Source organism: Pseudophryne corroboree, chromosome 4, assembly GCF_028390025.1.
Source record: "Pseudophryne corroboree isolate aPseCor3 chromosome 4, aPseCor3.hap2, whole genome shotgun sequence".
Taxonomy (NCBI): domain Eukaryota; kingdom Metazoa; phylum Chordata; class Amphibia; order Anura; family Myobatrachidae; genus Pseudophryne; species Pseudophryne corroboree.
Window position 1 is genome coordinate 481,765,068 of NC_086447.1, and position 15,710 is coordinate 481,780,777.

A 15,710-nucleotide genomic window follows, 5' to 3' on the forward strand; every position below is an offset into this window, starting at 1 on the left:
CGCTGGAAGGAAGCTCCCTGGCTCTCCCCTGCAGTCTGCAAGCTACAGAAGGGTAAAAAAGAGAGGGGGGGCACTAAATTTAGGCGCAGGATAGATATATATATATATATATATATATATATAAAAAGCAGCTATAAGGGAAAACACTCATTTATAATGGGATCCCTGTCTTATATAGCGCTCTGGTGTGTGCTGGCATACTCTCTCTCTGTCTCCCCAAAGGGCTTTGTGGGGTCCTGTCCTCTGTCAGAGCATTCCCTGTGTGTTTGCGGTGTGTCGGTACGGCTGTGTCGACATGTTTGATGAGGAGGCTTATGTGGAGGCGGAGCAGATGCCTGTAAATGTGATGTCACCCCCTGCGGGGTCGACACCTGAGTGGATGGTGCTGTGGAAGGAATTATGCGACAGTGTCGACTCCTTGCATAAAAGGTTTGACGACATACCAAATGTGGGACAGCCGGCTTCTCAGCCTGTGCCTGCCCAGGCGTCTCAAAAGCCATCAGGGGCTCTAAAACGCCCGCTACCTCAGATGGCAGACACAGATGTCGACACGGATACTGACTCCAGTGTCGACGACGATGAGACTAATGTAACTTCCAGTAGGGCCACACGTTACATGATTGAGGCAATGAAAAATGTGTTGCACATTTCTGATGTTACCCCCGGTACCACAAAAAAGGGTATTATGTTTGGAGAGAAAAAACTACCAGTAGCTTTTCCTCCATCTGAGGAGTTAAATGAAGTGTGTGAAGAAGCGTGGGCTTCCCCTGATAAGAAGCTGGTAATTTCTAAGAGGTTACTAATGGCGTACCCTTTCCCGCCAGAGGATAGGTCACGTTGGGAAACATCCCCTAGAGTGGATAAAGCGCTCACACGCTTGTCAAAGAAGGTGGCACTACCATCTCCGGATACGGCCGCCCTGAAGGAATCTGCTGATAGGAAGCAGGAGGCTATCCTGAAATCTATAGATACACACACAGGTGTTATACTGAGACCAGCTATTGCTTCAGCATGGATGTACAGTGCTGCAGCTGCATGGTCAGATTCCCTGTCAGAAAATATTGATACCCTAGACAGGGACACTATATTGCTAACCGTAGAGCATATAAAAGACGCACTTTTATACATGAGGGATGCACAGAGGGATATTTGCCGGCTGGCATCCAAAATTAGTGCAATGTCCATTTCTGCCAGGAGAGGGTTATGGACTCGGCAGTGGACAGGTGATGCAGATTCCAAAAGGCACATGGAAGTTCTGCCTTATAAGGGTGAGGAGTTGTTCGGGGATGGTCTCTCGGACCTAGTTTCCACAGCAACAGCTGGGAAGTCTACATTTTTACCCCATGTTCCCTCACAGCCAAAGAAAGCACCGTATTATCAGGTACAGTCCTTTCGGCCCAATAGGGGCAAGCGGGTTAAAGGCGCGTCCTTTCTGCCCAGAGGCAGAGGTAGGGGGAAAAAGCTGCAGAATACAGCCAGTTCCCAGGAGCAAAAGTCCTCCCCCGCTTCCTCTAAGTCCACAGCATGACGCTGGGGCTCCACAGGCGGAGCCAGGTACGGTGGGGGCCCGTCTCAAATATTTCAGCAATCAGTGGGCTCGCTCACGGGTGGATCCCTGGATTTTTCAGATAGTATCTCAGGGGTACAAGCTGGAATTTGAGACGTCTCCCCCCCGCCGTTTCCTCAAATCTGCCTTGCCAACCACTCCCTCAGGCAGGGAGGCAGTGTTACAGGCTATTCACAAGCTGTATTCACAACAGGTGATAATAAAGGTACCCCTACTTCAACAAGGACGGGGTTACTATTCCACAATTTTTGTGGTACCGAAACCGGACGGTTCGGTGAGACCCATTTTAAATTTGAAATCCTTGAACACATATATAAAAAAATTCAAGTTCAAGATGGAATCGCTCAGGGCGGTTATTGCAAGCCTGGACGAGGGGGATTACATGGTATCACTGGACATCAAGGATGCATACCTGCATGTCCCCATTTACCATCCTCACCAGGAGTACCTCAGATTTGTGGTACAGGATTGTCATTACCAATTCCAGACGTTGCCGTTCGGTCTATCCACGGCTCCGAGGGTCTTTACCAAGGTAATGGCCGAAATGATGATACTCCTTCGAAAGAAGGGGGTTTTAATTATCCCGTACTTGGACGATCTCCTGATAAAGGCGAGGTCCAGAGAGCAGTTGTTCGTCGGGGTAGCACTATCTCGGGAGGTGCTACAACAGCACGGCTGGATTCTAAACATTCCAAAGTCACAGCTGGTCCCTACGACACGTCTACTGTTCCTGGGGATGGTTCTGGACACAGAACAGAAAAAAGTGTTTCTCCCGGAGGAGAAGGCCAAGGAGCTGTCATCTCTAGTCAGAGGCCTCCTAAAACCAAAACAGGTGTCGGTGTATCACTGCACGCGGATCCTGGGAAAGATGGTAGCTTCCTACGAAGCGATTCCATTCGGCAGGTTTCATGCAAGAACCTTTCAGTGGGACCTGTTGGACAAGTGGTCCGGATCGCATCTTCAGATGCATCGGCTGATAACCCTGTCTCCAAGGACAAGGGTGTCTCTGCTGTGGTGGCTGCAGAGTGCTCATCTTCAAGAGGGCCGCAGATTCGGCATACAGGACTGGGTCCTGGTGACCACGGATGCCAGCCTTCGAGGCTGGGGGGCAGTCACACAGGGAAGAAACTTCCAAGGACTATGGTCAAGTCAGGAGACTTCCCTGCACATAAATATTCTGGAACTGAGGGCCATTTACAATGCCCTAAGTCAGGCAAAACCCCTGCTTCAAAACCAGCCGGTACTGATCCAGTCAGACAACATCACGGCGGTCGCCCATGTAAATCGACAGGGCGGCACGAGAAGCAGGACGGCAATGGCAGAAGCCACAAGGATTCTCCGATGGGCGGAAAATCACGTGTTAGCACTGTCAGCAGTGTTCATTCCGGGAGTGGACAACTGGGAAGCAGACTTCCTCAGCAGGCACGACCTCCACCCGGGAGAGTGGGGACTTCATCCAGAAGTCTTTCAAATGATTGTAAACCGTTGGAAAAGGCCACAGGTGGACATGATGGCGTCCCGTCTAAACAAAAAGCTAGAAAAGTATTGCGCCAGGTCGAGAGACCCGCAGGCGATAGCTGTGGACGCCCTAGTGACACCGTGGGTGTACCGGTCGGTTTATGTGTTCCCTCCTCTTCCTCTCATACCAAAGGTACTGAGGATAATAAGGAGAAGAGGAGTAAGAACTATACTCATTGTTCCGGATTGGCCAAGAAGAGCTTGGTACCCGGAACTTCAAGAAATGATGTCAGAGGACCCATGGCCTCTACCGCTCAGACAAGACCTGCTGCAGCAGGGGCCCTGTCTGTTCCAAGACTTACTGCGGCTGCGTTTGACGGCATGGCGGTTGAACACCGGATCCTGAAGGAAAAGGGCATTCCGGAGGAAGTCATTCCTACGCTGATTAAAGCTAGGAAAGAAGTAACCGCAAACCATTATCACCGCATATGGCGAAAATATGTTGCGTGGTGTGAGGCCAGGAAGGCCCCAACGGAGGAATTTCAGCTGGGCCGTTTCCTGCACTTCCTACAGTCAGGGGTGACTATGGGCCTTAAATTGGGTTCCATTAAGGTCCAGATTTCGGCTCTATCGATTTTCTTCCAGAGAGAACTGGCTTCACTACCTGAAGTTCAGACTTTTGTTAAGGGAGTGCTGCATATTCAGCCCCCTTTTGTGCCTCCAGTGGCACCTTGGGATCTCAACGTGGTGTTGGATTTCCTAAAGTCACATTGGTTTGAGCCACTGAAAACCGTGGATTTGAAATATCTCACGTGGAAGGTGGTCATGTTGTTGGCCTTGGCTTCGGCCAGGCGTGTATCAGAATTGGCGGCTTTGTCATGTAAAAGCCCTAGAGTTTGCCCATTCGGTGCTGCAGAGTCATCCGCACTCTCCCGCCCGTTTGGGAGCTTTGGTATAATCCCCATGGTCCTTACGGAGTCCCCAGCATCCACTAGGACGTTAGAGAAAATAAGAATTTACTCACCGGTAATTCTATTTCTTGTAGTCCGTAGTGGATGCTGGGCGCCCATCCCAAGTGCGGATTGTCTGCAATACTTGTATATAGTTATTGCTTAACTAAAGGGTTATTGTTGAGCCATCTGTTGAGAGGCTCAGTTGCTATCATACTGTTAACTGGGTATTGTATCACGAGTTATACGGTGTGATTGGTGTGGCTGGTATGAGTCTTACCCGGGATTCAAAATCCTTCCTTATTGTGTCAGCTCTTCCGGGCACAGTATCCTAACTGAAGTCTGGAGGAGGGTCATAGTGGGAGGAGCCAGTGCACACCAGTAGTCTAAAGCTTTCTTTATAGTTGTGCCCAGTCTCCTGCGGAGCCGCTATTCCCATGGTCCTTACGGAGTCCCCAGCATCCACTACGGACTACGAGAAATAGAATTACCGGTGAGTAAATTCTTATTTTTACTTCTGTAATTACGTATGCCTGATTTAGGTTATGGCATTTGGTGAGATTTGTTATTTTGTTGTCTTATTTGTTAGTAAACAAACAAAAGGATGCTCTGCGCTCTGATATCTTGTATTTAATTAATCAATTAATTAATTGATTAGGTGCAGTCTAGCAGGGTGAATAATTGACTCAATGCAATTCAATTTAAAAAGCAGATACTTTTATCACAGAATGTATACACAGTTAAAACACGATAGATACATAGAAACAATTTAAATAAGAAAAGAAAAAAAGAAAGAAAAAAAGGAAACAATAGTTGCAACTTCTTACAACCACACTGATTAACGATATTATATCTATCTCGGAGATAGAGTAAAGGAGCAGTATGCAATATGTAAATATTAATAAGAACAAAGCTCTCACTGGATTTAATTAAATAATAGACAAACACTGGTGTCCCAGTGCGTCTTTATATAATATTGGTCCTCAAAATATTAGTTGTAATAAATGTGCCGTAATAATTACCACCGTGCTGGTTCCTGAGAATTAGTGCAGGGTCCTGTATAATTGCACGTGGTGAATATGATGTAATATTGCCACTTTTCAATAAGTGTGGAGCAGTCCCATTGATGTTATTAGGATTGTTGGTATGAAAAGCCGTCAGTCACATGCAAGGTGTTTAAATGAGGATCCTCACAGCGGAGGACGTGATCCGTATGACTGGCGGTATAGCTGCGGCCAGCCGGCACTATCTCACCTCTCCTCACGGCGGAGGACCGTGACAGTCTCGTTCACGGAGATGTTTCCCAGAGACAGTGATGTAGATATTTGCAGCAATCTTACCGCACTGTGTCTTGAGGAAGTCTCCGGTTGCTAGGAGACGAAACGCGTTGACGCCCCTTTCTCCGATACAAAGCTCTCCTGAAGGAATACTATACAGCACGGACTTGGTCTCCAGCATATTGGTGCCGTATTTCGCTGATATTCAAACTACAGCCGTCAAATCATACTCAGCTTGCCCCACACAGTGCGGTAAGATTGCTGCAAATATCTACATCACTGTCTCTGGGAAACATCTCCGTGAACGAGACTGTCACGGTCCTCCGCCGTGAGGAGAGGTGAGATAGTGCCGGCTGGCCGCAGCTATACCGCCAGTCATACGGATCACGTCCTCCGCTGTGAGGATCCTCATTTAAACACCTTGCATGTGACTGACGGCTTTTCATACCAACAATCCTAATAACATCAATGGGACTGCTCCACACTTATTGAAAAGTGGCAATATTACATCATATTCACCACGTGCAATTATACAGGACCCTGCACTAATTCTCAGGAACCAGCACGGTGGTAATTATTACGGCACATTTATTACAACTAATATTTTGAGGACCAATATTATATAAAGACGCACTGGGACGCCAGTGTTTGTCTTTTATTTAATTAAATCCAGTGAGAGCTTTGTTCTTATTAATATTTACATATTGCATACTGCTCCTTTACTCTATCTCTGAGATAGATATAATATCGTTAATCAGTGTGGTTGTAAGAAGTTGCAACTACTGTTTCCTTTTTTTCTTTCTTTTTTTCTTTTCTTATTTAAATTGTTTCTATGTATCTATCTATCGTGTTTTAACTGTGTATACATTCTGTGATAAAAGTATCTGCTTTTTAAATTGAATTGCATTGAGTCAATTATTCACCCTGCTAGACTGCACCTAATCAATTAATTAATTGATTAATTAAATACAAGATATCAGAGCGCAGAGCATCCTTTTGTTTGTTTTCAATCCAATATATTTCAGTTTAACCAACTGCTTTTGCTCAGCAGCTCTATAGTGCAATACCCATGTTTTGTGATTATTTTTGCTTAATATATACATCAACATAGCGCCGAGGTTTACAGTTTGAGCTTAGTCTCTAACTGTATTCATAGATTTTTACATTCAGTCTTATTTGTTAGGCCTTTTCTTGGTAAATCTGTCACAAGTATGTTTGGTGTATTTCCCTTTGGATAACATTTTTATCCTATCTTCCATTACTGTTGTCCTAATTAAGACTACCCCTGTTCTTTCCTAGGTGGGCTGCATATGACAAGGTAGATTTCTCAGGAAACCTGTGGGTATTAGAAGAAGGAATATACCCTAATTTATGTGCAATGGGTTGTCCAAATGATATAGTTCTTAAATCTTTGAAGATTATAAACTATGTAAGTACTCTATTGGATTTATGTATATATCATCATCTAATTGATATACAATTCGCAAAAAAGTTCTACAACCATGGTGCTACTATAAGGGAGATTTATCAAACCTTGGTCAGTGATAAAACGCCAACCAATCAGCTTGTGTCATTTTTCAAACACCGCCTGTAACATGGCAGTAAGGAGCTGATTGATTGGTACTTTAGCTCTTTCTAGTTTATCTCTCTCCAAGATTTGAATGAGCTCAAGTTATTCAGGTAAAAATGAGCACAGGTCTATGAAGACACTAGTACAAATTAGAGGTATTGAAAATATAGACTATTGCAGTAACACTAGGATGAGGCTATAAAAATACTTTATACAACCGGAAACTTTCAGTATTGTAGTTTTCAGATTAAAACCACAGTTTGGTAAATTCATAGTATGTGTTATATAAATAGTAAATTAACAGTTGTGTTCTTTTTCTGGGCTTTTATGGGCCTGATATAGTTAAATTATCATAAGTTAAAGAGAAATGTAGATTCTGGTTTTACTTTATATCCGCTAAAAAGCTATTTGATGCTGGTAATGGTAAAAGTGTTTGCTGCTAGGTTTTCCTTTTCTGTTCTAGAATTACTTGCAATGATGATTACTCTAAAAGGGAAGGAATGGTGTTTTGTCAACGTCCTAAAAACACGCATTTTTGTAGACTACAGCTGTATGTAATTTTTGCTGACGGAATCAGCACGCAGTATAAATGGCAAAACATTTTCTTGACTGAAAGAAAATAATTGATTTTAGCAAGAACAGATTCTACAATGCGCATTAAAGAATTTTTAATAGGCACCTTATTAAGAGCATTTTTAGATTTCTCCATTATATAAAATGCTTCATGTACTGTAGAATGTTTACCACCCATTTGGGATTAGTTAGAAATTAAGTTTGTCATCTTTCAGGAATTTTCGGAACCAAATTTAGTACTTTATGGAAAAGAGAACCACAGAGGAAGAAGAGTCATACTTGGCAGTGAAACAACGGATCTGCAGGCAATGGGCTACTCTACAGATATACAATCTCTGGAGGTCCTTGGGGGGATGTGAGTAACATTACTTTATATTTAGCATGGTGGGATCTTCTGCTGGCTCTGTGTTACAGATGGTTTCAGTTTTTCTCTTTCACGTTTTACCATGAGTGATTGCTGCAGCCCCATATCACAGTTTTCAGTTTTTCTTTGAATAATCTTTCATCATTGGATATATGAATACACACAGCTTACTTTATTTATACATTTTTGTCTTCAGTATGTAACCATGATTTTGTCTTCAATTCATAAAAAGTTGTTTAACCCTAAAGTTAGTGTCCAAAACAAATAAAGCTGAGCTGTAATGAAGAGACAAGGGTCAAATGGTCCCAATAATAGTAAAGCACAGAAACATTTCTGCATGTCACAGCAAACACCGAATCATACAGGACTCAGGAGAGGACTCCATTGTCACGGTACAGTGGGGGTCATTCCGACCTGTTCGCACGCAGCGGTTTATCGCTGCGGTGCAAACGGGTCCGGCATGCGCGGTGGCCGCACTACGCGTGCGCAACGTTGCCCGGCGACAGGGGTCGCCGGATTACGTCCAGAAGAACGAAGAAAGAGGTTGCAGAGTGGACTGCAAGAAGATTGACAGAAAGAAGGCATACATGGGCGTCACCGGACCGTTGGAGACCGTTTTCCGTGAGTGGAGAAGAAAACTCAGGCGTATCCAACAGAACGGAGGGCGGATGTCTGACGTCAAAGCCGGCTCCAGCATCGCAGAGATCATCGCACAGGGTAAGTATGTCCAGGGCTAGTCTTCTTTTACTTGATTTTTTTTTTAGCTTAGCAGGGCTGCAGAAGCGATCGCAGCCCTGCTAAGCTAAAATACACTCCCCCATAGGCGTGGACTAGTTGATCGCAGCAGCAGCAAAAAGTTGCTGGCTGCGATCAACTCGGAATGACCACCAGTGACTGCTGCACTTTCACAGAGAGAGAGAAATGCAGGAGTCACTCCTCTGCTCACTAGCAGCCTCTCTGGTGGTCTGTTCACAGCACATAAGCTGGGGAAAGCATTATGCAGAGTGGGACACAGATCAGCCACACACACACTGTAGGTATGTGTCTTTCCTTGTGACTCACGTTACATTTGCATGTTCATTTTAAGAAATTTAAATTCACCACACACAGAAATGAACCTGAATTTCCACATTTTCAAAATATGACAATAATATATGGGGTAGGTAGTCCTAATTAATGCTTAGAAGCAGAAATAAATTGTTTATTTGCATGACTTGTGTTACAACAGAATGGACATAGAAACTGAGGGGATTTATATATTTATTTAAACCTGCTCTCCTAATTATTTTTACAATATGATTGTTATACTATACACTTATAAGACCCTAAATGGATGATTGACACACAAACAAAATACTGACTGTTTACCAATCTATACTTAAAATCAGTTTAGACATATGACTCGCGTTACATTTCTGTCCCAGTCAGAGGGCTTGGATACAAATTACTCAAATCTGTAGAATTCACGTGAATTAATCAATGTAGGCCTGTTTATCTGCCTGATTTTAACTGTGAAGATGTCTAAAATATTTATTCTGGTTATGATATAAAATACGTTTATAAAATACGTGGAAATTAGCAGTTTTTTCATCCACTTCAACAACTTTCATATATGTTCAATGTTTACACACACAGGAAATAGGTTTGCAATAAATATAAAGAATATGTATATGTGTATACATATATATAATATCTATATTTACTCCTGCATTGTGTACAGAAAAATAAATGCATGTATTTGCCTGTATGCAGACTTCCACTCATATTACAGTGCGCCAACACCTTATCTGGATGCTTGTTTTGTTCCTCGTTGTCATCATGAGTGCGTATTTGTTCCAGCCTGTTCTTGGTGTACACCATACGCCTGGAAACAGACATATACCGCCGGTCAGAAGCCGGCAGATGGAATACTTGTTCTAATTGGTTTGGTGCGCATTACTCAGTATTATCATATCCTATAAAATGTTAACGCTGCTCCTCACCTCTATTGGGGGAATTCAAGTGTTTTGCATATCAGCAGCCACTAGATGACGCCCAACGAAGCAATTCAAGTGTTGCTTCGTTCGGGTGCGCATGGCCGCCGACGCTGACATTGCTAGTATGTTGTTCCGTCATTTTGATAGGCTGGTAACTAGTGATGTATATTTGGGCATTCTCTTGAAGAATTGCTGCTAGATTCTGAGGAACTGCTATGCTTTGATTAATTCATTTATTGGTTCATATATATATATGTCCAACTCGGCATAGCTCACAAATGTGTCATCACACCCTAACAGAGCTTTGTCTACATGAGAACATTCTGTTACAGCCCAGGTGTGCTTCTTCAGTGTAAAAGAGTGTGAAATGAGTACAACTCTCCGTCTCCCATGTTTGTGTATGGTTGAGCATGTGCTTTGCCAGGAGTAGGCATTGTATGACACTCCAGACTACCCATATCAGCATGCTCTGCCACAGCGTTGCTATTGGGGCATGCTAAAGTTGTGTCAGAACATGCTGGGAAGTGTAGTTCCACGGCAGCTGGAGAGCTGAAGGTTGCTTACCCATGTGCTGTGCGAAAACATGCAAGATACGCTCCACAAACACGCATGCATTCAACTGCATCGGCCCAAAGTGTCTTCTGTCTGTGATAGGTCGTGTTCTGAAGTTATCTGCAGTTGTCCTCCTTGTATTAATGGCTCGTTCATTGTCCTGCAGACTCTCTTACAAAAAGGTTTAGATTCCTGCACAGTAAACTAATTTTAAAGAAGGAAATATTTTACCTATACCAGTAATATTGGATGCTAGTGTTATAGAGTATCTGGTGGCATGTACACCTAATAGTTGATGTAATGATGCAATGAGAGAAGAAAGACCTAAAAAGGTACAAAAAAAGCAAAACGGTTACATACAAAAGGTGTGTGTGTGTGTGTACCTGTAGGTAGATGAGCAAGAAGAAAAAGCATGGGGTGAAATATACAACACACACAACGCCAAACCAAAGAAAGGTCTCATAATGGTGAGATTATCAAATGATGAAAACAGGAGAGGTTGCAAGGTACAAAGACAGTTCAAAGTACAAGGATAATAAAAAATAAATTAAAAAACCGAATAGGAAGACATAGTACTTCAGTAGGTAACGTAGTGAACGAGTGATGAGAAGGTGGAAGCTGTATCTGCAGGTTGGAAGCATAGACAGTATCTGCTGCTGGTCTATGCTATCCAATCAGGACCCTGATATGGGAGTCTACTGGGCAGGATGGCGCTAGTTGCAATACTCAGTGAGAGAGAAGCAAAGTGGTGTACCTGACACGCAATCTGTAGAGTCTCCTGGGAGATCCTAGAAGACAGAGGTCTTGCTGTATACAGCTGCAATTTCTAACTGGAAGTCGACCATATGTATCAATCACGTGTCCAGATATTTTTCCAGTTACATATTAGGTTATTCAGTGCACTTGATCTTAATTAGCTAATCCTTTTTTTCAGATGGGTCTTTTATGAATACACGAATTACAGAGGTCAGCAGCTATTAATATCGCCAAGCAAGATTGCACAGTGGCAACAATTCAGTGGATGGAATAAAGTTGGATCTCTGCGTCCCCTTCGACAGGTATTTAGAGAGCAATAAATAATACAGTAATCATAATAGAGCTAGTTATTGATAATGTTACATATTGCTTAGCTCTAACTTCTACTGCAGCGTTATATCTATTTCATTCACACTCTGCCATCAACATAAAACACTGACCGAATTCTACATCAACTACTTAGACAAATTTAGTTTCCAAACTGCCTTTTTTCACACTGTTACTTTAATAACCAATATTTGTATTATTTTACAAAGTAAATTACATAGAAAATATATTTAAACATTAATTATATAATTTAATATTTGCGTTTCTTATTCAACAGTTTTTGTTTGTAGAAATACACATATTTTTCAAACACCAAACCAGCTGCCATAACATTAGCAAACGTTATTGTATGTGACCCAATATATTACGATATGGATACATTGCTGTCACATTGATTAACTATGACTTCACGTTCACTATTCACTTAAAACGGTTAATGCTGATTTTAACTTTTTATTAGAAACGACTGTACTTCAAGCTCCGGAACAAGGGTAATGGGATGCTCATGTCAACCAATGGAAACCTGGATGATATTAACCTCCTGAGGATACAGGTCATGGAGGACACAGGAGCTGAAGATCAGATATGGGTTTACCAAAAAGGAATCTTAAGGTGTCGGGTAAGGGATTTTTTTTTTCCATTATGTAGTCCATGTTTGAAAAATTTATCATGCCTCCATTCTCTAAACATCAAAAAGACAGAATTCTTCTCTTTCATACACTGCCCGATGCGGTGACCGGACAGTAAGAAAATATTGCATCGGGCGGACATGCTGGACGATTCAGAATGCGCGACCGATTTGATATTTTCAGATTGGTCAGCCATATACATGCTACAATTATCTGGGCGATTTGCTGATAAAGGGCGGATCGGCGAGGTAATTGTAGCGTGTATGCACGGCATTAGTAATTTTTTTCCCTTTAAATAAACATGGGTTGTCTGATTCAGATAAGGCCTTATGGCTCTCCATTAAACATATCAATTGAACAATCGAAGTGAAAAAGAAGGAAAACAGGAGCACACCAATCAAACAAATCAAATAAAACTGAAGAACTAATAACAAATGTGAGTCACTTACTCCTCAGATCACTCACCTCCTGATTGTTGCATCTGATTAAATAGCACAGAACAACCTTACTTGGACATTTCAAAAACCGTCCATTTCACCTACAAATGCTTGTATCTGTATTATTGTAATTTTGTTTTTTAAGCACAGCTGCACCAATGCAATTTTACCTGCAAACACTTAAAAAATCTAACATAATTACCTTACCATTGCTTCTTAAACCTCTCACAATCCTTTCATTTCTTACACTCCAAATACATTTCTGCACCCACTTTATCTACGCTTTTGACTCATTTCATACTAAATCTACACCCCTTGAGCCTACACTGCTTTTCTCACCTGCATTTCTGCAATTCTTCTGCTCGGATTCCCTTACAGTCTCCTCTCCTACTTCCACTTTCCCTCAACCTATTTACCTACTTAACACTATGTCAAGGCTTTCTTATACTCCCCACATCACTCAGTGTCTACCTAATAATGTATCTTTATCCTTCCCCCCTAGTCTCCTACACCTCCTCCTCTCTCCCCTCCTCTGTCTCCCCTCCATCCCTCTGTTTCCTTCCCCCACCTTTCCTGTTACCCCACTTTCATTCACCTCTGCCCCATGGTCCTGCTACCCCACAACTCAGCCCTGCTCCCTCTCTCCCTTCCCTGTCACCTCCCCACACCCCCATCCACATCACACTGACCTCCCTCCCTGCCCACCTCCTGCAGTTTCCCCTCCTAGCTCAGGCACCCGTACCATCACTACTCTCTCATCATCCCTGCCCTCAAAGTTAATCCCACCTCATCGCTACAGCAACCCTGAAAATCTCATTCACATCTCTCCCACAAACTCATACCCCCTATCCTGTGCCCTCTGGAATGCCAGATCTGTTTGTAACAAACTCATGACCCCACTCATGACCTTTTCATTTCCAACTCCCTACACCTATTAGCCATTACTGAAACTTGGATTACGCCCTCTGACACTACTTCTGCTGCTGCTCTCTCTGCTGGGGGCCTCACATTCACACACACACCCCGACCTGGGGGTCGCCATGGGGGTGGTGTTGGGGTCCTTTTACCTTCTAGTTACTCCTACCAACTCATACCACCAGAACCATCCCTTATATTCTCTACATTTGAGGTCCACGCCATACGCCTCTTCCAACCAGTCCATCTTAGAGTAGCTGTCATTTACCCCCCCCCCCCCCCCCCCCCCCCCCGGCACTGCTTCCAAATTCATCAACAACTTTGCTTCCTGGCTTCCTCACTTCCTCTCTTCTGACATTCCCACCATTATCCTAGGTGATTTCAACATCCCTATTGACATCCCCACACAATCCCCTGCCTCTAAACTCCTTAACCTCACCTCTTCACTTGGTCTCTCCCAGTGGACCTCCTCACCCTCCCATGTGAATGGGAGCTCACTGGATCTGGTCTTCACTCACCGCTGTGATATTTCTGATTTTTCCAACTCCCCATTTCCCCTCTCTGACCACCACCTGCTCTCCTTTAACCTATCTCTCTCGACTTCCCCATCTCTACCTCCTAAGGCTACCATCACTAAGCGTAACATTGAAGCTATTGACACCACATTCCTTCCCTCCCTGTTTGACTCACTTCTCTCTCCTATTCTCTCTCTCTCATGCCCTGAACAAGCCACTTCCACATACAATGCTTCCCTTACTTCTGCTCTTGACTCTGTTGCTCCACCAACCACTATTCACCCTCGCAAATTAACACCTCAACCCTGGCACACCAAATGCACCAGATATCTGCAAAAATGCTCACGTACTGCTGAGCGACACTGGAGGAAATCACGCTCTAAGGCAGACTTCCTCCATTTCAAACTTATGCTCTCATCCTTCAGTGCTGCCCTTTCTCTTGCTAAACAGTCATACTTCAAGAACCTCATCTCCTCCCAGTCTTCCAACCCCCGGCGCCTCTTTACCACTCTCAACTCACTCCTCTGTCCACCTCCACCTCGTCTCCCTTCCTCACTCTCTGCTCTTGACTTTGCCACTTACTTCACATCCAAAATTGACTCCATACGTCAGGACATCACACCAGACCATCAGTAACCAGCCTTCTCCCATCCCTTACCAACCCTCCCCATCCCTCGCACCAACTTTGTCATCTTTCTCCCATTCATCTGGAGAGGAAGTCATGGCCCTCATTCGTTCCTGTCCCCTCACCACCTCCCCACTTGACCCTATCCCCTCCCGCCTCCTCTGCTACCTCTCTTCTTCTGCTTGTTCCCATCTTTCCCACCTTCTCAATCTCTCCCTCTCATCAGGCACTGTCCCCTCTGCCTTCAAGCACGCACTCATCTCTCCTATTCTTAAAAAACCTACCCTTGATCCAAACACTCTCTCCAACTACCGACCCATCTCTCTCCTCCCTTTTGCCTCCAAACTCCTTGAGCGTATTGTCTACAACCGCCTTACTTCCTTTCTTTCCTCACACTCACTGCTTGACCCATTCCAGTCTGGCTTCCGTCCTCTCCACTCCACTGAAACTACCCTTACAAAAGTATGCAATGACCTCCATGCTGCTAAATCTAAGGGACAGTACTCTCTACTTATTCTACTTGATCTCTCTGCTGCTTTTGACACTGTGGACCATCCTCTCCTACTGCAAATCCTTAACTCCATTGGTCTGCGTGACACTGCCCTCTCTTGGTTGTCGTCCTACCTTTCTGACCGTTCATTCTCTGTCTCCTCTCATGACTCCACCTCCCCCTCACTTCCACTAACTGTAGGGGTACCCCAAGGTTCTGTCCTTGGTCCTTTTCTCTTCTCTCTCTATACGTCCTCATTAGGTAAGCTCATTAGTTCTTTTGGTTTCCAATATCATCTCTATGCTGATGACACTCAAATCTATCTTTCCTCTCCAGACCTCTCCCCTACTCTCCTCACTCGTATCTCCAACTGTCTCTCTGCTATCTCTTCCTGGATGTCCCAGCGCTTTCTTAAACTTAACATGTCTAAGACCGAGCTGATCATCTTCCCTCCCTCCCGCATAACCTCACCTCCTACAATCTCATTATCTATTGATGGCACTACTATCTCCTCTACCCCCCAAGTGCGCTGTCTTGGAGTAATCCTTGACTTCTCCCTCTCCTTCAAACCACACATTCAGCACCTCTCACAAACCTGCCGTTTTCATCTAAAAAATATTTCCAGGATCAGACCCTTTCTGACCCAGGATGCTACTAAGACTCTTATCCACTCACTGGTCATCTCCAGACTGGACTACTGTAATCTCCTCCTGACTGGCATTCCTGACA

At 43.9% G+C, this 15,710-nt stretch overlaps 1 protein-coding gene across 3 annotated transcripts in view; it reads left to right on the forward strand.

Moving 5' to 3' along the window:
- CRYBG1 (crystallin beta-gamma domain containing 1) overlaps nucleotides 1–15,710 on the forward strand; it is a 542,544-nt gene that overhangs the window by 512,100 nt on the left and 14,734 nt on the right. For all 3 annotated transcript variants that reach the window (XM_063917058.1, XM_063917060.1, XM_063917059.1), the window contains 4 exons: nucleotides 6,552–6,681; nucleotides 7,611–7,750; nucleotides 11,222–11,345; nucleotides 11,831–11,989. In XM_063917058.1, coding sequence (XP_063773128.1) covers nucleotides 6,552–6,681; nucleotides 7,611–7,750; nucleotides 11,222–11,345; nucleotides 11,831–11,989 — 553 coding nt within the window. The remainder of the gene's footprint in view (nucleotides 1–6,551; nucleotides 6,682–7,610; nucleotides 7,751–11,221; nucleotides 11,346–11,830; nucleotides 11,990–15,710) is intronic.